The sequence below is a fragment of the Lissotriton vulgaris genome, chromosome 3_1 (genome assembly GCF_964263255.1).
Source record: "Lissotriton vulgaris chromosome 3_1, aLisVul1.2, whole genome shotgun sequence".
NCBI lineage: Eukaryota > Metazoa > Chordata > Amphibia > Caudata > Salamandridae > Lissotriton > Lissotriton vulgaris.
The window spans coordinates 419136425-419163509 of record NC_141689.1 but is presented as its reverse complement, the minus strand read 5'-3'; the positions used below and the strand labels follow the sequence as shown (position 1 = coordinate 419163509).

The following is a 27085-nucleotide window of genomic DNA, read 5'->3' as shown; positions in this document are numbered from 1 at the left end:
AGTTTGGGGGGGATTGGTCAAGTGGGGGCTGAGATAAAAGGGGGGTCCCAAAACGTGTTTTCGCCATGTTATTTTCCATAGGACCTTTAGACTCGGCTACAGGTCGAACGGGTGAATGGATTTATAAGAAATTTGGCAAAACTGTACAGTCCGGCTCGCAGATTACGCTTTTTTTGGAATGGTGTAAATCCGTTCAGTAGTTGCTGAGGAAATTAAAGTTAAAGTCAATTATATATCTATACGCGCGCACATGTGCGCGCACCCAAACGGCTGCGCGCGCGAGCGGAATTTTGTTGCGTGACGTCTGTTAACGTTCGATTCGAAGGAAATCAGGAAGTGTTGACCGCCATTTTGTCATTGCGAGTAAATATATTGTTGATTTCAAAGCGTTGGAATATGGAAAGGGGAGAAGGTAGAGATTGTTTTGCTGCGTAGGTTTTCTCAGGGTGTGCAGTAAGGCCCTTAAAGGCGAAAATATATATATATATATTTTTTTAAAGTTGCGTGGTGCGCGCACTCGGTCGCGCACACCTTTTTACAAGAGTGTGAAAATGGAGATAAATCAGAAGTTTGAGTGCTTAGATATAAGGTGGCTCTGAAAAGAGCCATTGTGTTAATTGAGTGTTTTCTGCATTTATAAGTAAGTACCGATGCAGAGCCTGATGTTGCAGAGGAAGATTCTGTTTCCCTCATTCGTGAAATGAACACCGTCTCTCCTATAGACGTCTTGCATGTGGTAACGCAAGTTGTTGTGGTAAATAGAACCCATGCTATAATCTCTGAGGAACGCAGAAACAGATTTATTTACATGTCTCCTTGCTTTCTCAAATTGTGCACAATGGTGATTGGACCAATTCCATTTCTGTCTTTGGCATATATTGGAATATACCAAGGCAGATCTAGGAAAAAGTGTCATCAATTGTCGAAAGGTGTCTTTTAGAAGCATTTCCAGACCTACCCCAGTGATTGTGCCTAGATCGTTCCCACCACAGTGCACAATTATAAGGTCTGGTTCTGGGAGATGCATAAAAGTTTTCACCAATGGAATCAATTGGTGACTTTCAATCCTCTTTTGGAAATCCATGTTATGTGTACATTTGGTAAGCTGAGGTTGCAAATTCGTCTGCTTACTGCATATTTTTCACTCCAGTGAATATAACTGTGTCCTATTAGCCAGACCTTCATTTTCAAGGGATTTGTAGTCGTCCTCCGATCAGTTCTGGAAGTGGAATGGTAGTTAGAAGTTGAAATTCTAAATAAAGAAAAAGGAAGAGGCTGGGTGTGGTTTAAAAAATAAAAATGATTGGTTGATTGTAAGAAGTGGAGATTGAACAGTACGTTGCATGTTAATGTTTATGTTAAACGAAAAGTACTATTGGGTGTGAAAAAAAAGACATGTAACAGAGCTGTGGATTGGCAGGTGTTTCTGGAGGGAAAACAGTGTTGTTACTTTGCTGTAGAACGTTGAGATATGAACTTTTGACCTGTGCCTTCAGCCAGGTGCAGAATGAGGTGTTACCATGGAAACAGCCAGAGATGGCAGTGGGTGATGGGTGACTTTTATGTGACATTGAAAATATTGTGAGGGAGAACCAACTGAAATGTAATTGCTTACGTTACGCGCTCCGCATTGCTTCCGGGAAGCTGCGCTTCGCGCCTCGCGCACCGGAGCACTTCCGGGTGCGCTAACGCGGCGCGTCATATGACGGATTACGCAAGAACGCGATACGTCATTGGGGCTCCACCGGAACTGATCGAATTGGTAGTCTACAGTGTTTCTGGATGTTTCAGACTGAAGCTGGCGTCAGCATGAGAGCACCCCGTGGCTACGTCGTGGCCATTCCGCAAGCAATCATGGCAGTCGCTCCCCACCGGAAGTCTGCAGGAGTCCGGGGCCTCGGTTACTCTTGTAGAATCTTCAAGGCTGACGGGACGCTTTTGGGAATGGGGCTCATGCCCTAGCAGTCAAGCGTCCGAGTTCCAGGGTTGCCCAGAGCCATCCTTGCAGGCCAGGCCCAAGTCTGTGGAGCCGACCGCCATTTCCTGAGCTCCGTGGCAGCCGCCTGTCACTGTATCGGAAGAGTGGGTGCAATTCAGCCGGATGGCGGGTGAGACGGTGTAAATGTGATGGTTGGACCAGGGCACCGCAGGACGTGTCTTCAGGTCAAATGGATTGTGGGACAAGGTCCAGAATGGAAGAGGCATCAAAAGGCAAGAAGTTCCGCCTGACCCCGGGAGCCGGCCGCCTATGTCAGGGGCGATCTTAGGCCATACCAGGGGAACAAGACTTGGGGAGGGGGCAGGAGCCAAGCGCCCCCTCCGAGTCCGCGTTTCTTGGACCCTGAAGTATGGCACTCAACATTCAGAACTTATGACATTTGTGCAAGGCAGGGACATCGAAGCCTCTCAGGGACCAAGTATATCGAGAGTCCTTCCTACAGAAGGTGGTGGGGGTGGCGGCATTAGCAAGGCATCCCCCCACACAACTTGTCGGACCCTGAAGTATGGCTCTCAACATCCAGAACTTATGACATTTGTGCAAGGCAGGGACATCGAAGCCTCTCAGGGACCAAGGATATCCAGAGTCCTTCCTACAGAAGGTGGTGGGGGTGGCGGCATTAGCAAGGCATCCCCCCACACAACTTGTCGGACATGACCTCTGGATGTACTGGGTGTTCAATTTCAGAATTGAAACTACTAAGAAGCAATTAGAAGTGTTGTTTTCATGTTGCAGTAGGTTCCATGTAAATAGTTATTTAATAAAACGTTTTATCCTGTTACTTTGCTGGTGTGTTGTATATATTTATAATATTTGCATAGTGTTTGTCGTTATTTTGGGCGGGGTGGGTGGCGGAGCCGAGCTGTCTTGCAGCCATCATGGCGTCGAGCTCGGTTCCTCTCTCTAGTTTCATGTTTTTTCTAACGATTTATATGTTATAGTTTGCTAGCACGATACAGCGGATAGTCCGCATTTTATATATATGTCCTTTTTATTAGGGGAGTCCTCCGGTGGAGTCGGACGATCTACCTCTAATAAACGGTCCGGGTTGCACCAACTACCAACAAACGGGGCAGAGATAGGCATGACGGGTTACAAAGGGGACAAAAGTGTGCACTACCTATCCTTCACTATCTGCAAAAACTAAATAGAGTATTGCGACTTTATGCTTATTTGTGAACAGAGAATGACCCAAAGAGAACCAATTTCGAACAATCATAGGCTATTGGCAGTGGGCAGAGAGGCCATGACACAGAAAATGGCTGTTACTTACGTGCATGATGGGGCCTAAAAGGGACTAGATGGCGTGGCCACTGTTTCGCGACTTTCACTTTACTTTTAACAATGGCTGTGGTGAACATAAATGAACGCCGCTTATGTATACCTAATTTTAGTCATTTTCCACAAAAAAGCTTTTGATATTTGCTATTAAAAAACCAAAGAAAATCACTGAAAAAACCATAGGTTATAGACCATATATAGTTAAATATCTGAAGTCCATCTCTGCACTCCATGGAGATACAGGTCGTCGATCAGAAGATGTGCTGGCCACCTCTAATGGTAATAGCGTGGCCAGGGCTCTTGTCGTTGCCTCTGCAAATTGCAGAGGGTGCACTTGTTTGACAAGCCGCACCATGGTATGTATGGAAAAGAAATATTTTTTTGCTGGATTTCTTCTTGAGAGAACCAAGTCACATATCGTGCAGGTTACTTTTGGTGCATTCACTTTCTTTTGATCTTCAGGATAAGTGAAAAATTGCCAGATGAAAGATTTATTTTTTCTTATTAAAGGTAGTCGATCATTTTGGTCAGATTCGGAAGATGAATGAGATACGGTAGCCATTTCACCAAAGTTTTCCGAAAGATGTAGGACGTTGTTGTCTCTTGAGAGTAGAAAAGATAGTGAGGGAAGTGGGTGGAGTGCTGCGTGTAAATTCCAGAATTGAAACTATTAAGAACCAATTGAAAGTGTTGTTTTCATGTTGCAGTAGGCTGCCATGTAAATAGTTATTTAATAAAACGTTTTACCCTGTTACTTTGCTGGTGTGTTGTGTATCTTTATAATATTTGTCGTTATTTTGGGTGGGGTGGGCGGCGGAGCCGAGCTGTCTTGCAGCCATCATGGCGTCAAGCTCGGTTTCTCTCACTAGTTTCATATTTCTCATGAGGGGTTGTTCCTAATTTTTCTATTTTAGCGAGGTCAAAAAAAGATCTCATCAGTGGCCTACTGATTTTGCTCGATTCCTTTTGTTTTTTCTAACGATTTATATGTTATAGTTTGCTAGCACGATACAGCGGCTAGTCGGCATTTTATATATATGTCTTTTTTATTAGGGGTGTCTTCCGGTGGAGTCGGACGATCTACCTCTAATAAACGGTCCGGGTTGAACCAACTACCATCCTGATTTTGTATATCTTCTGAGCTGGATTTAAGCACACAATTGTTAAAGTATGAAACGTTTTATATTTCTAAAAAAAATACCAAGGTGTGTACATCCGGTAACGCACGAAAGTTTAAAAAGACATTCGGCTCCATTTACTGAAAAGTTTCATAAGAATAAAAAAGAAGTCTAGGTACAGTCTCTTTGACGTACTATAAGTTCTTTGAGGGGTGTATGAAGAAATTCAATAAGTTCAAATCGCAAGGTTTTTACGAAATATATAGGCCTGTGCGCGCACTCGGTCGCGCACGAAAGCCTGGAAATGCGATATCCATTTTATTGACAACTGTTGCCGAGAGTGCGCACACCGGGTCGCGCACGAAAGTTTAGTAAGGCTATTTTTATTTACAGACAAATTTTAATGTGTTTAAAAAAAGGCAAGGTACAGACTTTCGAATTCTGTATTGCTTTACAAGGAGTCTCTATGCAACTTGAACAGTGAAGAAAACGGCTTGTTTTCGAAAAAAATATTGCCAGAACTTTATTGCCAAAAGTATAGGTTGCATACACGACATTTTTCTGAATTAGCATTTTAAAAACCAATGAAATTCACAGAAAAAACCATAGGTTTTACACACGTTATAGTTAGGAAGTAGCATTTAAAAAACCTATGAAATTCACTGAGAAAACCATAGGTTTGACACATATTATAGTTAGCTGGAAATTTTACTGACATAAAACCAATGAAATTCCACGTTATAGTTAGTTGGACTCACTATAACTTGCGCGTGCAATGCACTGCTGATGACGTCACATATTACATCACTCATGACATGGTCAGTGACATCACTGATGACACCATCCTTGTGACATAGTGACAGACCTCCTTTCACTGTAATGTAACTCTTGAAACACATATTCAAAAATAGAAACTGAAATTTAAAAAAAAATGCAGATACCCATATCAGTTACAACAAGTAATTCAGTAATTCCACCATCTATATACACATCCACTCATACATATACTCACTCATCATATGAAATGATACACCTATACATCCTGTTACACACCGACAATCATCGAAAAGTTACTCACAGACATACTCACACGTGCAAATAAACTATTGAACATCCATTTATTTGAATATAGAGTTATACACACACTTCCACCTTACTTCTATTGAAAATTACACATATTTATTCTCTTAAACAATCACTTATAGAAACACATACTTATTTAAACAGGAACTCTTTCAATCTCTTACTCTCACATATACTCACTTATATACATCAATATTCACATATACTAGATTAAAACATATGTCGTTACTGATAAAGACACTAGTGAGACAGTCATTCACTCACTAACAAACACATATACACACTCATCCACCCATACAGTCCTGCACATATGCTGTCTTCAAAACACATACAAACAGAGAGTCAGTCACTCATGCATCTATGTGCTAAGTAATACCCCCACCAAACCATATAGACTCACCGTGGAGAGGTGTGGCTCACTGGTTAGAGGCGGCAGACCTGTAAGCAGAGAACGGCCTGGGACCAGGGTTCAATTCCCGACGCGGCAGGGTTGTGGGCCAGGGGTCAACGGACTTGATAATTCTCGCCTCAGTGCCTACTCTAACCTGGGAACACACTCGGTAACTCTGGGCATTAAGCTTGCCTCATCTCTACAACGGCCCCCCACAGACGCCAGGGATGCCTGGTTTCGCCCTGGAGATACCCAGTAAGGGACCATCTCCCAGGGAAAACCAGGACGGGTTCCCCAGCGGTCTACAGCGCCAGGACACTCGGGTAGAGTAACAGTGCGCTTTACAAATATCCCACATTTACATTTACATACTGATACTAAGAGAAACATCTAATAACCCATATACATACGCATGTAGCTACTTACCAACACATGTAGCCACTTATACACAAAGTGAAACACTAATATATATATTTAAATATTTAAACATTACTCACTAATATTTATTTTTCAGAAAGACACATATTCACTGGATGGTGTCATCAGTGATGTCATGAGTGATGTCACTGACCATGTCATGAGTGATGTAATATGTGACGTCATCAGCAGTGCATTGCACGCGCAAGTTATAGTGAGTCCAACTAACTATAACGTGAAATTTCATTGGTTTTATGTCAGTAAAATTTCCAGCTAACTATAACATGTGTCAAACCTATGGTTTTTTCAGTGAATATATATATATATATATATATATATATCACCTACTGGCGGTCGCCAGTAGGTATATATAGTTAGGATTTTTTCTCTATGGGATTTTTGAAAATTCTATGTCTAATAACTTTGGCGTTTGTGGACGGAATTGGCTCAAATTTTCTGGAAAATGGAACATTTTGTTTCTGAGCAGCCCCTGACAATTTGGGGTGGTTTCATCAAGGGGGGGCCGAGAAAAAAGGGGGGTCCCAAAACACATTTTTCCCATGTTAATTTCCATAGGGCGGTTGGCCTCACTTTTAGCTCGAACGGCTGAATGGATTTGCACGAAACTTGGCAAAATTGTAGGGACTGTTAGCCCGATGTGCCTTTGCTAGGTCTCAATATATGTGCTCCAGTGGATTTTGAGTAATTTAGGTTCAAAAAAAGATATATATCTGGGCGGAGCCTAACCACACATCTGATCTGATTGGCTGTCAGCACTTCATCCAAGAAGTGTTGGCAGCCATCTTGGGACCAATATACATGATAGCACCTCATTAAAAAGCATTGTAGTTAATAGAGGGTTTTAGGACTTTAGTTACATTATAAATCATTTGTTGATGGTACCATACTCGTTTTAGGAATTGTGGTGGGTTCTAAGGTGATTTTACCATGTGAAAAAACCTTCTGCTGTGATATCATGAATATTGTTTGAAAGAAAACTAATATCTCATGATTTTCCCACAGTGGTTTGGAAGGGGATCTATAAGCTAAACTGAAAGCATATTTTCTGTAAATTCACATTATCTTTCTCAGTCATGTGAAAATGAAGTCTGACATTCTCAGTAAAACATGTACATCCAACAAGGACAGAGACTGTCAGTTGATTCCTTTGTGTTCTACTGCAGCCTCCTAGAATGTTCTAAAGAACAACTAGAGCGCTAACAGTCCTACTTATTACAAAGGTATGGCACACCTGAAGCCATCTTGATTGGAATAAAGTGGTAACTCTTAAAACATTTAATTTAAAAAGAAACAACATGAGGGGGTATATTTTGCCATAGAAAGTATGATTAGTGCTGCAGAATGAAAAATTAGGGCACATTTTGAGTGACTTCTCAAATCCTTTTCTATTTCATTAAAACATTCTGACATGCAGTCTCCCAAAATGGCCACCAGAGACAAAAGAGCCCAAATGTAGCCCAAATATCACCCAGATGTAGCCCAAGTATAGCCCAATGACAGAATGTCCCAGAGTGTTCTAAAGAACAACTAGAGCGCTAACAGTCCTACTTATTACAAAGGTATGGCACACCTGAAGCCATCTTGATTGGAATAAAGTGGTAACTCTTAAAACATTTAATTTAAAAAGAAACAACATGAGGGGGTATATTTTGCCATAGAAAGTATGATTAGTGCTGCAGAATGAAAAATTAGGGCACATTTTGAGTGACTTCTCAAATCCTTTTCTATTTCATTAAAACATTCTGACATGCAGTCTCCCAAAATGGCCACCAGAGACAAAAGAGCCCAAATGTAGCCCAAATATCACCCAGATGTAGCCCAAGTATAGCCCAATGACAGAATGTCCCAGAGTGTTCTAAAGAACAACTAGAGCGCTAACAGTCCTACTTATTACAAAGGTATAGCACACCTGGAGTCATCGTGATTGGAATAAAGTGGTAATTCTTAAAACATTTAATTTAAAAAGGAACAAAATGAGGGGGTATATTATGCAATAGAAGGTATTATTAGTGCTGCAGAAAGAAAAATTAGGGCACATTTTGAGTGACTTTTCAAATCCTCTTCTATTTCATTAAAAAAATTCTGACATGCAGTCTCCCAAAATGGCCACCAGAGACAAAAGAGCCCAAATGTAGCCCAAATATCACCCAGATGTAGCCCAAGTATAGCCCAATGACAGAATGTCCCAGAGTGTTCTAAAGAACAACTAGAGCGCTAACAGTCCTACTTATTACAAAGGTATGGCACACCTGAAGCCATCTTGATTGGAATAAAGTGGTAACTCTTAAAACATTTAATTTAAAAAGGAACAAAATGAGGGGGTATATTTTGCCATATGAATTATGATTAGTGCTGCAGAAAGAAAAATTAGGGCACATTTTGAGTGACTTCTCAAACCCTCTTCAATTTCATTAAAAAATTCTGACATACAGTCTCCCAAGATGGCCACCAGAGACAAAAGAGCCTAAATGTAGCCCAAATATCACCCAGATGTATCCCAAGTATAGCCCAATGACAGAATGTCCCAGAGTGTTCTAAAGAACAACTAGAGCGCTAACAGTCTTACTTATGACAAAAGTATGGCACACCAGAAGCCATCTTGATTGGAATGAAGTGGTAAGTCTGAAAACACTCAATTTAAAAAGGAACAACATGAGGGGGTTAATTTTGCCATAGAAAGTATGATTAGTGCTTCAGAAAGAAAAATTAGGGATCATTTTGAGTGACTTCTCAAATCCTCTTCTATTTCATTAAAAAAATTCTGACATGCAGACTGAAACATGCACTTTGAATACCAGCAGCAGACGTCCCTGGTGAGCAGTAGCTTTACTACAGTGATCTAATGTGCAACTAGAGTGCTAACATTCAGAATTTATGGCAAATGTGTGACACATCTGAATGCCTTCTTGATGGAACCAAAGTAAACAAGCATTGAAAATGCAATAGATCTCGCCCTCGTTTAAGTTAAAGCCATTCTGTTTGTAATGAGGTGGCTTTTTAGCTTTGCTTTTATTAGTGTTTTTTCAACTTTCATGTAAATAACATGCATCTGTATGCATATAAGTATATGTATGCATGCATTTATGTTTGTATTTATATAGATATACAGATGATATATGTTTATATATGTATGTATATATATATATATATTCACTGAAAAAACCATAGGCTATAGACCATATATAGTTAGGAATTCGCATTTACAAAACCTTGAAAATTCACTGAAAAAACCATAGGTTATAGACCATATATAGTTAGGAATTAGCATTTACAAAACCTTGAAAATTCACTGAAAAAACCATAGGTTATAGACCATATATAGTTAGGAATTCGCATTTACAAAACCTTATTTTACTCACACAAAACCATTGAAATTCCATATATAGTTAGTTGCACTAACTATATATCGCGCACCCGCAATCCACTGCTGATGATGTCACATATTACATCATTCATGACATGGTCAGTGACATCACTGATGACATCACTGATGACATCTCAAATGACATCACTGATGACATCACTGATGACAACATCCAGTGACTGTATGTTTCTGTAAAGTTAAAATATGTCTTACATATTGAAGAATGAGTGGATGTATAAGTGTCTGGATGAAGGATTTAGTAGGTGCATGACTGACTGTATGAGTGAGTGATTAAATGTGTCTCACTGAGTGCATGGGTGAGTGACTAAACTGTCTTAATTTGTGCATCATTATGTCTGTTGTTCTGTAAACTGTTGCATGTGTTGATGAGTAGCTATATGAGTAACTATATGGGTTATTGATTGGTTGCCCAAGTATTTGTATGGGAGACTGAGTGTGTGTGTGGGTGGCTGGGAGGTGTATGACTCTGTGCATAGATGTGTGAGCAGTTGATTCACTAGATGTATGGTTTCAAAAGTGCATGTGGAAACAGCTGTATGGGCGGTTGACTGTGTGCATGAGTGTATTGGTGAGTGAATGGATATCTCAGTGCTACATGTCAAAGTAAGTACATATGTAAAACACAGTACATGTGAGAGTTGACATATAAAAATAACTGTGCATAAGAGCCAGTGAATGTGTGAGTGGCTGTATGGATCATTGTGAACTTGTATCAGGGATTGTATAAGAGAGTAAATATGTGTTAGTATATGTTTGAATAAGTAAAGTTTGTATAACTGTATAGTTGAGGAAACTGAGGTGTGATTGATTCTTTGCATGACTGACTAGGTGTGTGAGTAACTCCATGGATGAGTGACAGTCTGTGAGTGTCTGTTTACACTGATTGTATCTAAGGTTATATTAGAGTCTGAAGAGGTTCATCGTATTATCACATGAATGATATCATCAGTGATGTGATCAGTAATGTCAAATGAGATGTCATCAGTGATGTCATCAGTGATGTCATTTGAGATGTCATCAGTGATGTCATTTGAGATGTCATCAGTGATGTCATCAGTGATGTCACTGACCATGTCATGAATGATGTAATATGTGACATCATCAGCAGTGGATTGCGGGTGCGCGATATATAGTTAGTGCAACTAACTATATATGGAATTTCAATGGTTTTGTGTGAGTAAAATAAGGTTTTGTAAATGCGAATTCCTAACTATATATGGTCTATAACCTATGGTTTTTTCAGTGAATATATATATATATATATATATATATATATGGAAGAAAGAGTTGCCCCTAGGTGGGAATGCACTTACAGGTAGGAATGAATGCCAACGCAAGGGCGCGAGCCGCGAACAAAGTCCTTTTCCTGCCAGACGCGTTTCGGGCCAACTCTTTCTTCCATTTGTTAGCGGCCAGCCCGGTCGCGGGTTTGCACTACCGCTGACAAACTGCGGGTCCACAGCTACCTCATTTGTGCAGCTTACTGTGGTACGGGAGGTGCCTTTTACTTGCGGGGTGCTTGCGGGGACATTGGCAATCCTTTTAATACTTTTTACATGTGAATGGCGGCGGCGACCCACTTGGGTTTTACTAAACCACCAGTCCCAGAAAGCTTTGCTTCAGGTGTTACACCTGTGTATAATTGCTGTGGGTATTTACTGGTGCTTGCAGCTTGCCGTCATGTCACATGGTCTGCCACTGAAGAGGGCGTTGGCCCGAAACGCGTCTGGCAGGAAAAGGACTTTGTTCGCAGCTCGCGCCCTTGCGTTGGCATTAATTCCTACCTGTAAGTACCTTCCCACCTAGGTGGCAACTTTTCCTTCCACACACACATATATATATATATATATATATATATATATATATATATATATATATATATATATATATATATATATATATATATATATATATATATATATATATATTTATTTTACCCACTGGCCAGTAGGTAGCTATAGTTAGGATCTACTTTCCATAGCAAATCCACAACATTCTATTGGGAATAACTTTGGCGCCGGTGGACGAATCTTTGCGAATTTCTCAAAGTTCGTGGCCCGCTCTGCTCCGCTCCTTCCCTGGAAATGTGGGGGGGATTCGTCAAGCGGGGGCCGAGATAAAAGGGGGGTCCCAAAACGTGTTTTCCCCATGTTAATTTCCATAGGGCGGTTGGCCTCACTTTTAGCCCGAACGGCTGAATGGATTTTCACCAAACTTGGCAACATTGTAGGGACTGGTAGCCCGATGTGCCTTTGCTATGTCTAAAGATATGTGCTACAGTGGATTTTGAGTAATTTAGGTTCAAAAAAATATATATATCTATAAGCGCGCCCCAGTACGCGCACCGCGGAGCACACCGGGCGCGTCACGCGACTTGTGCACGGAAAGCTGATTGGCTCTCAGGTGTCTGTAAACATTCCAAACAGTCTGGAGCAGCCGCCATCTTGTGTCTCGGTAAAATCGAGACAAAAGAGGGGGCAAAAACAAAGGGGGAAATGACCATAAGGGGGCAGAGTAGACCCCCCCTGACCCCCTAGATTTTATGTGGGGGCCATAAAAGGGCCCTGCGGGGCAAAAAAAAAATTCCTTTTTTCGATTTGCGCGGGGGGAGCGCCCGGCACGCGCACCGGGGAGTGTACCGGGGAGCGTACCATAGGGAAAAAAGAATGACAGAGTTTTCAAATAATGTAGCTTTTTTTATAAATTGGAGGTAGTTCTAAAAAGAACTGTTTTTTATTCTTTTTGTTGTTTTATATGTTTTTATTGTTTTTTGGAACATTTTTTACCTTTTTGGGCTTTTCCTGACACTTTTATATTTTTTTTGTATTTTTTATGGGGAGAAACAAAAAAACAGGGAATTGTAAATGGCTCAACTGGAGCAAAAAAAAAAATCAGGAACATTTAGGGTTTTCTTGGACACTCATGGTTATCACCAGCAACCATGATAAGTTCGATACTTTGCTCACCATAGCAAAGTGTCTTGTTACAATATTTGCACACGATTTTGTAATCGGCCAACTTAGGGTGAATAGTAGCCAATGTGTCTCTTGCCCCCGGACCCGATGGAGTGGGTTGTTTTGATGTTGAGGGTCTAGACGTTGATGGGGGTAGCTTACTGCAGAGGTCCCTTGACTCTGCATTAGAATAATTGTTTGGATGCAAACGCATCATGTGGCGAATCATTGCATGATTCCCGAAGGAATACTTTTTGTTAGGGTTCACCCTGGACAACTCAGCACCACAAATTAAACAAGTCACCTTTGCAGCGTTTACTTTTTTAAAACCCCTTGGGATTTTGTAGAACTCCCAAATAAAGTGCTCTTTTGGTTGGTAGGGCTGTTTATTTTCAGGCAGGAATTCCCTTCTCTGTTCCTCTTCATCATTCTCCTCCTCATCCTCTTGTAATCTTCTGGTGGTCTTTTAGATGGTGGTGGTGGTGGGGCAGATCCTCCAGCTGCTGCTGCTAATGTTGCCATTTCAAACTAGTAAGGAGTAGAGATAGAACTCCAAAAAGGTCTTCCTCAGTCAAAAGACTTTGGGGCAGATTTATGTTAACTGGCGCATCCCCAGGGATGCTCCAGTTAACGTGCGCCACAGCTCCGCCACCCATGGTGCGCCGCATTTATAATGCGGCGCACCATGGTGCAAAAATGGCACAGATGCGTGATGCATCTGTGCCGGAAATGTGGCGCATTGCTGGAGTTGCGTCGCAAGCGCGACGCAGCTCCAGCAAGGCTCGGGGGTGCCGCATCTACACAATGCTGCATCAAGACCTACGCCTGCTTCAAGCAGGCGCAGGGTTTTGACGCAGCATTGGCCTGAAAGTGACTGAGTGAAATCTCATAGATTTCACTCAGCCACTTTCAGGAGGCGTTCCTGCACAGGAACGCCCCCCCCGCGCAGGAACGCCTCCTTATGGCGCAGGGCTTTACAACGTGATGCATCTCCTAGATGCGTCAAATTGTAAATAGGGCGCATTGTTTGCGCCGCAGTTGCGTCAAATAAAGTGACGCAATTGCGGCACAAGGGCATCATAAATCTGCCCCAAAGTCAGAATAAGGAAAAAAGGTGGGGGCTTTCATCATTTGGAAAACAAAACTGTTCTGGACCAATGAAAAGTGTTATTTTCAAGTCACATGACCCAGGCTTTCATCATTTGGAAAGCAAAACTGATCTGCACCAATGAAAAGTGTTATTTTCAGATCACATGACCTGACGCGCTTACGTTACGCGCCACGGGGCGCGCACCGGGGCGCGCGGCGTAAGCGCGTCGAGACGTTGTGCGATCGGTTGTGATCGCGTGCTTCCGGGTGCGCTTACGCAGTTCGTCATATGACGCATCACGCGACTGCGCGAAACGTCACAATGTTGTTTTCATTCGCGGCAATAGCGCTAACGGGACGCTCCCCGGTACGCGCCGCAAAATTGCGCTCCGGGGCAAAAAAATAAAAAAAAGTTTAAAAAAATAAAAATATAAAAAATATTATTACATAATTATGCAATATAAAATTCGTTATAAAAAATAATACTTTTCATACCTATAGAGATTTGCTATTAAAAAAACATTGAAATTCACTGAAAAAACCATAGGTTTCACACCAGTTATAGTTATCTGGAAATTTTACTTGCATAAAACCATTTGAAATTCCCATGTTATAGTTAGTTGGACTCACTATAACTTGTGCGTGCAATGGACTGCTGATGACGTCACATATTACATCACTCATGACATGGTCAGTGACATCACTCATGACATCACTGATGAACTTTGCAAGTATGATATACAATATGCATATGTAAATTGCAATCTTCATTTATGTTTTGTACTTTTGTGAAGCCCTTAATGTGTAAAAAGTTCTCTTATAAGCATCTAATCCTAACAACAAGCAAGCACACACCGGTTCTTTGAATAAGTTCCAAAATATGGGCAAAAATATCCAATCTTTCATAACTTAATCATTAGAGTAGAATAATATAATCTACATCAAGTCATAGATTATTCTACAAGGATCAAAGAAAGGGCGCAGGAAAGGGCTGTAAACTGAAATGCTTTCTGACCTACACAGTGACTGGTTGTGCAGCTGGGCCACCAATTGTTTTGAAACTATGACAATCTTCTTTATGGTTTGGGTGAACGACCAGCCCCATTTCTTGAATTCGGGCAGTTTCTGTCCACCATGCCGTTCTCTTTCTCACACTATTCCCCCAGATGGTAAACAAACTCTACTGATTGCCTCTATGGTAGCCTGCTAGCGGAGGAACTCTTGATTCTTCCCTCGAATTTAATATAGTGTCTACCTTTATTTTGAAACTGTTAGTTAGCCTCTGTTTTTGATTTTAAAATTGAATGTGCTTATAATTGTGGTTTTAAATTTCTTTGGCACATATTCTTATTGCACTCACTCTCTGTGTTCTGTGTACCGACCTTTGTTCAATGCTCGTGGGGGGTCTTTAACGCACAGTCGTTCCCGCTTTGGTGGGCATTTTTGGTCAGCGTTCTAGTAGCTGAAACCCAACCTAAGAGATAAAAAGACCAATGAAGCGACCGCGCAGTTGATGCGCGCAGCGGGCGCACCGTTGGCGCAGCGGGTGCACCACTGGCGCAGCGGGCGCACCACTGGCGCGCCTAAGGCAAGCCTGCCTGCGACGGTCCCTGGTCCCTCTGCCCCAGTAAGGTACTGTTACAGCCCGGCTCAAATATCTCTCTATAACTTTATCCCTGAGATGAACTGCCTTCACTCCCTTGAACCCTACAGCTCCATCTCGACTTGCCAGCATTGCCCGTTTGGGCTACGGATATCTCTTCCCCCTCCAACCTTTGTGGAATTGCCCGTAAAAACATTCAAGATTCTTTTACTTAATTGTAGATCTCTACCTAAGCATCCCACCGAGCTGCACATATCATTGAATACTGAAAATCCAGATATTTTATTTCTCACTGAAACCTGGACTAATTTCTAACTCTGGCTCTGACATCATTCAAACTCTTTCTCCCGACTACCTAATACAAAGGTTGGACAGGATGACAGGGGTTGGAGGTGGAGTAGCCATTATTTATAAAAACTATTTGACGTGTCGAACTTTTGGAAGTCCTTTGAATGAGTGTGAGAACCTCCATTTCTCTGTAGGTTGCACCCCTCTGTTCTCTCTCTCAGGTATCCTCATATACCGCCCCCTGGACCTTCGGCCCAGTTCTCATCTTCCTTACCCAAAGCAATAACTAATTTAGCCAGTATGGCCTCCAATTTCGTTATCCTAGGGGATTTGAATATCCACTTTGATGACTTGACATCTAAAAGTGCTGTAGAATTCTCCACCAATCTCGCAGATCTCCAACTCTTGCAGAGAGTACTTAATGTTACTCACGTGAAAGGACACCTGCTTGATCCTGTCTTTTCAAATCTGCAGGAGCTGCACTGCTTGAAGAACACACCTGTAAAGAAAATTACCCGCTGCTGGCAGAAACTACAGCTAAAAGAAGGGGTCCTCTCCTTAGATTGTAGTGTACCTTTAATGAACCCAGATACACAAGTAGCCAACAACCAATTTAAAAACTGGATGAAAGACACTTTAAAAAAAGACCTATAAAGTGAATGTAGGCCCCAATAAAATCTGCCTGGTACGCTCCTTTGTTACGTAAATTAAAACAGATTTGTAAAAAAGTGGAAAGAACGTGATGGAAAAATTTCTCCCCCTCTAGGAAAAAGAATATAGAGACACTGTCAAAGCTTACAGAACTGAAATTAAAAAAGTCCAAGTTTGCTATTATAGCGAAAAAATCTCTTGTGCAGCCAACTCACTCTGTGAAACCTTCTGTATTGTTAAGGAACTCACACAAGGCATAGTTGCCTCTGACGTCCACGAGCTAACTGATGAACCTTGTAACAAGCTTGCGTATCACTTCCATAACAAAATTCAATCTATTTGAATTCTGTTCACAGAACCTGACTTAAACTTCTTTTCTGAAGTAACTACTAGCAGGAGGGAGATTCACCTACTGGAAGCATTTCCTTCCCTAAACAAAGAAACATGCCTTACTATCTCTGCCCTGGTCAAGAGTGGATCCCTTCTAGATCCTGTTCCCCCTAAAATTCTGAGATCCGTAGCTGGCTCGGTGGGTCCTTTCCTCATAGATATGATCAATTCCCCATTGTCTTCTGGCAGGGTCCCTTCCTCATGGAAGAAGGCATTGGTAAAGGCCTTGTTCAAGAAGTCGAGCCTAGACCCCGACTGTCTTGCAAACTATCGCCCGATATCTCTCCCACCTTGGGTCAGCAAAATTGCTGAGAAGTTTGTCAACATGGTTCTCTCTAAGAACCTGGAAGTGGGTAAACTCCTACACCCATCCCAACCCGGGTTTCCTCCCTTGCAAGGGACTGATACGGCTCGATTGGCTGTCGTAGAGGACTCAAGAAGAATCCTCGATGCAGGTGGCTCTTTAGCCGTGATACTGTTAGACCTCAGCGCTGCATTTGATATGGTGGGTCACCATATTTTAATTCACCGATTTAAGGAGTTGGGTGTAACAGGAACAGCCCTGGATTGGTTGTGTTCCTTCCTGGAGGATAGATCCTACCGGGTTTTTGGGGGTGAGGCCATCTCAAGTCCGATACTTCTGCATTGTGGAGTGTCTCAGGGGTAATCCCTGAGCTCCACTCTTTTAATGTCTATATGGCCCCCTTTGCAGAGACTGTTTCACCATTTGGGGTACATATAATCACGTATGCCGATGATACCCAATTGGTGGTGGCATTCAATCATAAAAGCGGTCCTACAACCTTCCTGGGCCCTAGCCGCGAGGAGGTGATAAGATGGATGCGCCCTCAGATCCTTGCATTACTTCCTATCCAGGAAAGGGTTCATTTTAAAGCACAGTGCACCACCCAAAAGATGCTTGGAGGTAAGGGACCGGATATCATTTCATCTTTTGTCCAAACCCTGCACAGCCCACAGACAGTTTCGCTCAAATGACCTTCATTTGGAATCTGTTCTCAGAATTAGGAGGTCCAGAAGTGGCGGCTGGCTTTTTTCCTATAATGCCTCCAAACTTCTGCATAAAGAATAAGACCATTCCATTTTCCATAAGAAGCTTAAGACCTGGCTTTTCCACACTGACTGCTACAGTTTATTGCTGTTTGGCTCTAGCGCTGGGATGCCTCCGGGTAACCTGGCACTTTATAAATGCTTTTTCATTTAATTTCATATGGTATGAGCACAGGCATCTGGATGGCCCTCATTGTTATATTCTGATAATGAATTTCTTACTAATGCATACGTTTAAAACATTAACACTTGAACGAACAGATGAGGGGGCATATTTTCAGGCCCCTATCACCACCACAGCGTCAATTTCAGTGACGTTGTGATCGTAATAGGGACTTCTCCTCATTTACCTGGCAGTGTTAAGCCACTTAATGTGGCTTAACAGAGCCTTCTAAATAAGGCACCCTTTCACGCTGTACTTAGCATGAAAGGTGAAGGCTATGGGTGTTGTGGTGGGCGTTCCACCGCAAAACCCATTGATTTTGACACTGCCCCCTTTTTACAAGGGTGGCATAAATAGGAGGCTGCAAAAAAAAATGAAGACCAGGAAAATCTTGTTGTTGCTGTTTTCATGTGTGCTGTATTTGGCAGCACATATATAAACACCAAAACAACAATGATTGTTTATGTGGAGGAATAGACCATTTTCAAAAACTGACGTTTTGCAACTTTTAAGCAGCACACATTAAAGTTACAAAACGCCATTTAAAGATTGTTTATGTGCAGAAGGGAGACCTTCCTGCACATAAACAATCACTCCCATCAACTTAGGCACCCTTGCAACATAGTGCAAGGTTGCCTGCATTGGTGCTAGGCAGCTAAACTTGGCACCAGCGCAGGGGGAAATACTGAGCTGCACCATATTCTTGTGGGCAGCCCTGCGTTTCTAAAGCGATGGACCTTGTTCTTAGCCTTGTAGGCTTCCCAACACACTCCGCCACTGTTTCTGTAAATATGCCCCTTGTTTTTTTATTATTTAATGGGGCACCATGTAGTAACAATTGTATACCCAGTTATGTTACTCTAACCCAACTTTGTTCCTTTGTATATACACACCCATACTCACTTTATATTATTAACTGGGTATCATTGGGGGCACTGAGCACCTGATCTACAGTCTAGTTGAATGCACTGATTCTCTCTTTTGATTTCCCAAAGCATCAGTGTGTACTACTCTCCATATTGAAAATAAGTTCCTCTGTCATGGCTTCCCACAAGCATCACGTGCTGTAGAGAAAATAAACAGCATGAGCAAACTTAAAGTTGCCAAGGCGTGTCCCTCCACAAATCTTAAGTGGCCTGATGCACTTCTTCTTGTTCTTATGAGAAGTAAAAGTACTCCACACAAAAAGATTGGTCTCTTCCCCCTGAAATCTTAATGGGCAGACCCATGAAAGTAGCATTCATACCTTCTGCAACACTTGTATCAAAATCTGATGACATTCTATTAGATTACTTTAAAGGTGTGGCTGATGTGGTAAAATCTGTCAGGTTACTTTGGCAACAATACGGACGAAAAAACACAGTGCCACACAAAATTAAATTAGGTAGCTGGATTTTTATCAAGAAGCACATGAGCAAGAACTGCCTAGAGCCGAGAGGGAGGCTGCCACATCAAATTGGGCTGGTGACTCACTGTGCTATAAAGACTGTCAGAATCCCACAGTGGAATTAGAGTGAGGTAATGCAAAGTCTTGTGTAACAAGAGGAAACAATCTGATCTAGTTTGTGAAAAAGCTAAATTAAAAATTCAAGCCTTGCGAGTGACGCATCTAGGTAGATGCGACACTTTTTAAACCCCTGCGCCACATTATACCTGCGTCAGGTATAATGTATGCAGAGGGGGCGTTCCCCCGCAAAAAGCCTCGTAATAGTGATGCAGTGAAATCTATGAGATTTCACTGCATCACTTTTAGGACGCTGTTGCGTCAAAATCTTGCGCCTGCCTCACAGCAGGCGTAAGACTGATGCAAGCCCTTTCATATGGGGCTTTCCCATGTGAAAGGACGCATTGCTGGAGTTGCGTCACTTTTGTGACACACTCCAGCACTGCGTCACTTTTGCGCTTACAGATACGTCAGAAATACTGACGCATCTGTAACTCCTTGCGAAATGATACGTCATGCATTAAATATGACGCATCAGGAATGTCGCAAGGAGTGCGCAGTGAAAAGTGACGCATCGCTGTTTTCACGCAGCGATGCGTCACTTTTCATAAATGAGGCCCCAGCAACTGAAGAGCTGGTCCCAGAGTCTTAAAAAACCTATAGGCAAAGGGAATATGCTGGAAGAGCAATTGGTACTGAGGCCGGCAGGGAAGAAAGAAGTATCTTTCTTTCATTGGTCTATTGAGAAGGTTATTGAAGGGGATTTTAGACTGGTTGAAGAATTGTGGGGAGCTTCCATACCAGATATAGACTGGGTATATCTGTGGCAAACCTCTTTTAATACCTTATTTACAGTTGTAAAGCCAGCCTGGTTTAGGAGAAACAACTACTTTACTACACACAGGGCTTACCTGTCTCCGGCTAGACTCTCTAAAATAGCTAAGGGGCCTCCTGTCAGTTGTATGAAATGTGGCATGGTGAATGTCTCTGACATACATATGTTTTGGGACTGTCCAATCATCTCTGAATTCTGGGAGAGAGTAGGGACTACTCTAGCTGATATTTCGGGCACCCCAGTTCATATCACTCTCGGCCTCATCATTTTTGGTGTAGCAAGTGGAGTTACAGGCTTGATCAGGGGTTTCTGATTTTAACGCTATTTTGCTGGTTAGACGAGAAATATGTAGGAGATGGGTTGTCGCTACACCCCCCACATATTCATACTGGTTGTCCTCCTTCTACAAAACCTCCAAGACCGACCTGGCCAGATTGAAGAGTAATAGAAAGAAAGCCATTCATGATTGTTGGATAAATTGGTCTTGTTTTTAATCACCAATTATTTTTCTTTAATGGGATTAGGTGGGTGCACTATCATTTTGAAATATACTCCTTGATCCTATGATTATGCCTATCGGGAAGCTCTCTGACTGTAATAGGCCTCGCCTTTCTTTGGCTCCCAGCTCCGATTTCGGGTGGGCCTTCAGCAACAGTCATCGGTTACGATCAATCAGAAGAGAGTGCAACCACCCTCTCCTTGACAACGAGAGGTCAGCAACATGAAGTGGGTTTGTTTGCTACCGGTAGGCGAGCAAAATCCTCTGGGTTTCACCTCAATGGCCTACGTCTCCAGAAAAAAAGCAACAGCAACGACATCCTATTCTTCTAGTTGTCTGGGGTCGGAGACAAATGAAGATAAAAATAAAACAGAAAATAAAGATTGAGAATTGAGAATGGGAGATAAGATGAATAATGTTTGATGTCTATAGGACTTAAGTCTAAGAAGTTTGTTGTAAATTGTGAGTGTGAAAGGAGGTATATCGTTAGTGGTTAATTTCTGGTTGGTGAGGAGCCAATACATAGAGAAATCGATTATGTGTGTGAATAAACTGCTTATTTTAACCTGCCTTGTAATTGGGTGGGCCCTTACTACCTTGCTATGGTTTTCTCAAGGGTATACCATGTGTAAGAAATGAGTGGTGATGCTGGTCTGAAGATAGTGTAACAAGGATTCAGATAAATTGTGTTGGATGTGTTAGAAACTATGATTTCCTCTATTGCAGTAGCTATAAATGATGTGAAATTTAAAAGATTATCTACACTTGTAGATTGCCTTTCTACTAGCACTGCTGGTGTATCTATACTGAAAGCTACCTTGGATCTCCAAGCCCCCATTAAGGCACTCAGGTCTTTTGCCTGTATGTGGCCATGGAACTCCTCCTTGACTGTCAATAGCGTTGTAATGTACAGGTGAGCCTGCATTAGCCAATATATACAGACATCATTTACCAGCTGTAATAAGAAAGTTACAGTTACTCTACCATAATAACAAATTATAGTTGTGTTGTGATCTTACAATGGCAACTGCCAGAGCCTGCAGACAGACTGAAATATAGACGCCTCAGCTAAATACAACTTCTTCTTACATAAACAAATGGAAGATTCAGATTTTCTATCCCGTTCTTGTTAAGTTTTTCCTTGGAAACTCACTTCCATTAACCACTGAAGAAAATATTTATGAGAGTATGCTGTTTTATTGTACAAAAAGCAAGAATCTATCTATACATTATTACATGTGCTAACCTATATCTGTTTGCGACTTACATTGGAATGCTTTACACATGTCTGCAACAAGTTACACAATGCAGGTTATTTTATTTTATTTTCAACATAAAAACAGCTAAATGATGTCTTAAATAAGGAGAAGTATGACACCAAGAATTTTAATGTCAATTTGAAGGAAGGTAATAGTGTGGGCTAGCATGTACTATAAGGAATAAAACACCCCCTGTGATACTTAAAAATGACATTGTAAGTCACATCAGTGTTCCACTACCTTAAAAAGGAAATTTGCATTTGACCTTGCTCATCTATAATATGTGAGAACTCCTCAGACACTTGCAATATCCTTATATCTTAGAATATAGGTCATTTTTCCCATATATTCACCAAAAATTCATGTTTTCAGTTTTTGAAATCATCTACATGATATGTAGGTATTGATATACCCTTAGATGCACACTACCTCACTTACACCTTAGTACTAATTCAGAACAAAATTAACATTACAAATCTCCTCCGGTCATTTTTCTTATCCAGTTCAGATAGTCATCTGTGAGAAGTGTGTACACAGCGGGCTTCCAAAGGCCACATCGTAGAGGGCCAAATGAGGTGATGCCTCTGAGTTCCCTATTGCAGATCAATGGGCCGCCGGAGTCTCCCTATGAAGAAAAATGTAAATTGCTGAATGATGTAGAAAGACTTAGTAACATTCTAAAAGACCTGCTTTTCTTTAAGTCAATCATTTGTCAACATTTAGAGTTGCTTAATGTGGAAAATTACTCAACCTATCTGCAGTGAAGATAAGTTTTGCTTTTGGATGTTTGGTGTGTGTGTATGTATGAATATAAGCATGTGTATTTGAGTGAGTGTTGTGAATGGGTCTGTGTGTGTGTGTGCATGTGTGTGAATACATGGATGTGAGTGAGTGTGTAAATGTGTGTGTGACCCCCCACCATGCTAAAGTTACTGTCTGCCACTGATTTGAAGTGTTTTATTTGATTGTTTTATGGTGACATAACATTGAATTAAATTACTTACAGCACATGTGTCTTTCCCACCCTTCTTGTCACCTGCGCACAGCATGTTTGTTGTTATTTTCGGCTTTGAATTGTAGTGTTTCCGGTCATTGCAGGTGGCTCTGCTTACGACAGTGACATTGACTACCATTAGCACTTTAGAAGGATTTTGATCCACATTGTTTCTCAGGCCCCATCCTGCTGCTTCACACACTGTCCCTTCCTTGACATCATCACCTCTGCTTGGAGGTGGATATGGAGATACAGCTTTTTTGCGCTTCACTTTCTTATTCAGCTGTAATAAAAAACCCATAAAATTTAAATGTGGTTATGAAAAACTGTTGAGTTTCGCTGTTTTAAATTTATAGAGTAATTTACATTATATGGACTGTGTACTTTTAACTTCATTTTCTTTTAAGAGGTAGAGATTTGCGTTTTTTGCAAAACTACAACCCCTAGATTTATTGGAGTCATCCTATAACTTCTTTGTAGCTCTGGATTGAACCTTTTAAGAGGTTAAAGTCACCTGTTGCAGAAAAAAGAATTACCAACAACCTTTTGAAAGCTGCACAGTGCCTTGCAATGCATCCCTCGCAGCAGCTGCTGTGCAACTGGCAATGCTTATATGTTTGCTTTTTGCTGATGAAGATGTGTTAGTGAGTTGATTAGTAGCCATATTCCCGAAATTTCGTATACCTGAGAATGCATAAAAAGCTTATGCCTACCCAGGGGAGATGAAGGGAGGCACAACAACGAGAAATATCTTTATTTCCCCTTGTTTTTCCTTTTTCTTTTTTTAGGTTATTATAGTTAGTACCAAAGATTCCATAGGAAAAGTTTATTTTGTCTTGCCAATAACTTTGGGACAAGCAGCACACAGTGCCCACACCACAATTACTCAATGCGTATTTTGAAGGGTAAGAAACCAATTTATTGTCGCTTCCCTAGACCACATTACTTTGTGTTCATTATTTTATACCTTTTTCAAGTTTTCAAAAAATTCATAGCAGAAAAAGACAATGAATTCAAATATTTACAAGGCTAATTAAACTTTCTACAAACATTAAAAGACAAACATTATTTACACATTAGAAAACATTTTGACATCAAGCATTTACAACAAAATTACAAAAAAATGATAATGGTTTCATCACAAACAACAATTATTACAAACGACAAATGAGAGAAACTAAAGTTGGGAGGAAAAATATAACTAACTCAATGACTTATGAGTTTTTTTAATACTGGACCAGCCGGTCCTAGTGTTTTTTAACAATGATGTTTTTTAACTCCGAAACAACACTGCTGACACGTTTCTAGACCAAAGAACAATGGTTCCTGTGGCATATTTATTTAACACAATATTTAATATAACAGCTTAGATAAGCACTATTAAATTGTAACAGAAAAGGGTCTGGCAAAGAAAGATGCACACATATATACCAATTTTTTAAGAAATTATTCTTTGTATTTCACTCAGTCTAATAGTTATAACAGCGACATATTTACAAAAAATTGTGCAATGTGTCCCCAGTGGTTTGTGAACAAAAAACAGAACATAAAATAATAAGTGATCTGTACAACTTTGTTATTATGAATATTTACAAAGGGAAAATGACCAAGCGCAATAATAAAGCAATTCTTAACAGTGACTATCTACAATCATAGAACACTGTGCTTGAAAAGGTTCATTCCCTATGGCGTCGACGGCGTTTCGACCTGCTCAGTAAAGGTCTCGTCAGGACCAGACAGTGAGGGACATCTACGGGAAAGTGAAAAATGTGTGAGTATGTGTAGTCGCAATCATTAATGAATATGTATGAATTAAAATGAACGGATAATACCTTGTGGTGTCTTTTATTAATGCAACCCATGCGTGATAAAAAATTGGAATTGACTTACAGTGTACCCAGCCGGGCACTGTTTGGAAGCAAGGTAAAAAGACAGGTGTTATAAACGTACTATAGGGTGGGCAAAAAGTGTCTTCAAGGCCACAGCTTAGACTTATATGTAGCGCACACAGCAATAGCCACTCACCACTGTCGGTGGATACCGTGGTAATCTTGAATATAAGGCTGGCAATCGGTATTTGGCAACAGAAGACAGGAAAATGCCTGGTAACAAACGGAATTATATTAAAAGAGGGCTAATTTATTGCAGGAATCGATGTACGGGGCAGTATTGCTAAAGTGTCTACAAAAGCCACCCCTTGGACTTATATGTCACAGGGAATAGCCACTCACCACTGTCGATGGAATCCGTGGTGAACTTGAATGTAAGGCTGATAATCGATAATTGGTAGCAGAAGACAGGAAAATGCCTGTTAATAAACGGAAACTGTATTAAAGGAAAGCTCGTTTGTTAAAGGTAGGCTCGTTTATTATAGGTATCTAAGCGGGGGGCAGTCGTGGCGCTCACCTGCTCTGAGAACTCGGAACGCCTTCATAGAAAATCAACAGAAAAGAATACCTTACTATCGTATCAGAGTCAACATCCCAGGGCATTGAGAGATGGATTGCCCTTTGGGCAATTCTTAAGGATTCGTCGAAATTGTGCTCAATATTGAGAGAAAGAAGAACCCATCAGTATCGAGCAGTGGCTAAAGCAGCAGGATGGTGATAGTGATACTCCTTTTTCCTTGAAAATAAGAAAACAAAGGAAGATTCAACCTCGATGGTTACGCTGCCAAAATTGATCCCGCCGTAATTCGGCAGTACTCAAAGAATAAGACTATTTTTTTCCTGGGACTCATTTGATTCATTTGCTAGTTAGTGCCATTGTGAACTGTAAGCAATCGGTACACCTTAGGGGCATGGGGAAGCGGAAGTCTACGGAAGGGGGGGAGCGGACTTTGTTAATCCCCCGAAACATAGGAAGGGTAGGAAAGATAAAAAAGTGGCTAGTCACGCTGCTGTTAACTGTGTAATTGACCGAATCGGCATTCTTGTTGATGATTGTGAGGAAATCCTTGTGGCCTGCCAAGAGTCTACTAAGGGTGTGAATCATAGAGAGCAGAGCAGAGCTCCATCAGGGCCTGTAACTGAGGTTAAAGAATCGCCTGTATTTCCAGATATGTTTCGGGCTAAACTAAGAGTGTTGGAGGAAAGCAACAAAGACAGTAGTAGGCTGGGTATTTTAACGGGTGTGGCTCCTGTTCAAGAGGGTCATGATAAGTTTCCTATTACTGCTGTAGAGAATAGTTTAACTGACTCCGCCCCTCCAATATCCTGCTCTAATAGATACGCGTTTTTGGCTGCTGTACACGACAAGCCCCCTGTCATACAAGTGCCGCAAACTTCTGGGTTCTGTGTCACTCCTGTAACGAATTCTTTATCCAGTTCGGTGACGGACCTTGATATTATTAGGGGTAAAATAGCATTAGAAGAAGTTAGTACCTTAACAAACTTGGTCACCCTTTTGCGAGACGAAATCGAGACGATGAAATTATTGATTGTAAACCTAACTTCAATGGTTGGCAGTGTGCTCGAGGGGGGGTCAAGTACTTCATCTAATAATACTACTACAAACACTAACTACTTCCCCTTGAGACCTCGCATAGTAAATAAGGTGCAGCAAGTACAAGTAGGGGCTAATGGCAGAGGTTTAATTCCGGTACCTGTCATAGCTGATAGGGAAAGCTGCCACTCAGTCCCCAAAGTATCTAATGACAGGTCATCAACTGCAGTAAGTAGGCCAATGGGCATCAACTTAAAACAAGGCCAGAAACTTGGAACTACTAATGTAGGAGGAAGTAACACTACACCTAGGGCATCTTTCAGAATGGTAGTACCAGATAACAACGCTCCCAGTAGAAGGGGGAACGTGTATCCGAAAAACGACGATTATTGCCCAAATAAAATGTATATGACTAACGTCCCCAAATTAGGTACAGGGACTAGCGTTAATAGAGAGAACGCTGATCCCCAAACTAACAAGGCAATTCACTGGCTGCATCACGTTAGAGGATGTCACTCGGTGATCAGGGAAGATATTTTAAAGGCAATAAGTTTAAGTTACCCACACTATGAATATGACTCAATTGAGCTAACGTTAAATTCAGTATCCCTTGCTGAAAATGTGTTTGCTCTGGAGTTTAGAACCAGACCGCCAGCGCATTCACGGATCCAGCTAAGAAAGACGTGCTCTTCACTTCAGGTCCGTCCTA

The 27085-nt window shown here is 41.4% G+C and overlaps 1 protein-coding gene across 1 annotated transcript in view; it reads right to left on the bottom strand.

Moving 5' to 3' along the window:
- Nucleotides 1-21878: 21878 nt before the first annotated feature.
- The window catches only part of LOC147726529 (granzyme A-like), a 102272-nt gene continuing 97065 nt past the window's right edge, over nucleotides 21879-27085 (bottom strand). Inside the window, exons 4-5 of the mRNA XM_086962947.1 lie at nucleotides 22943-23215; nucleotides 21879-22563 (exon numbers count right to left, since the gene is read on the bottom strand). Coding sequence (XP_086819073.1) covers nucleotides 22408-22563; nucleotides 22943-23215 — 429 coding nt within the window. The 3' untranslated portion in view covers nucleotides 21879-22407. The remainder of the gene's footprint in view (nucleotides 22564-22942; nucleotides 23216-27085) is intronic.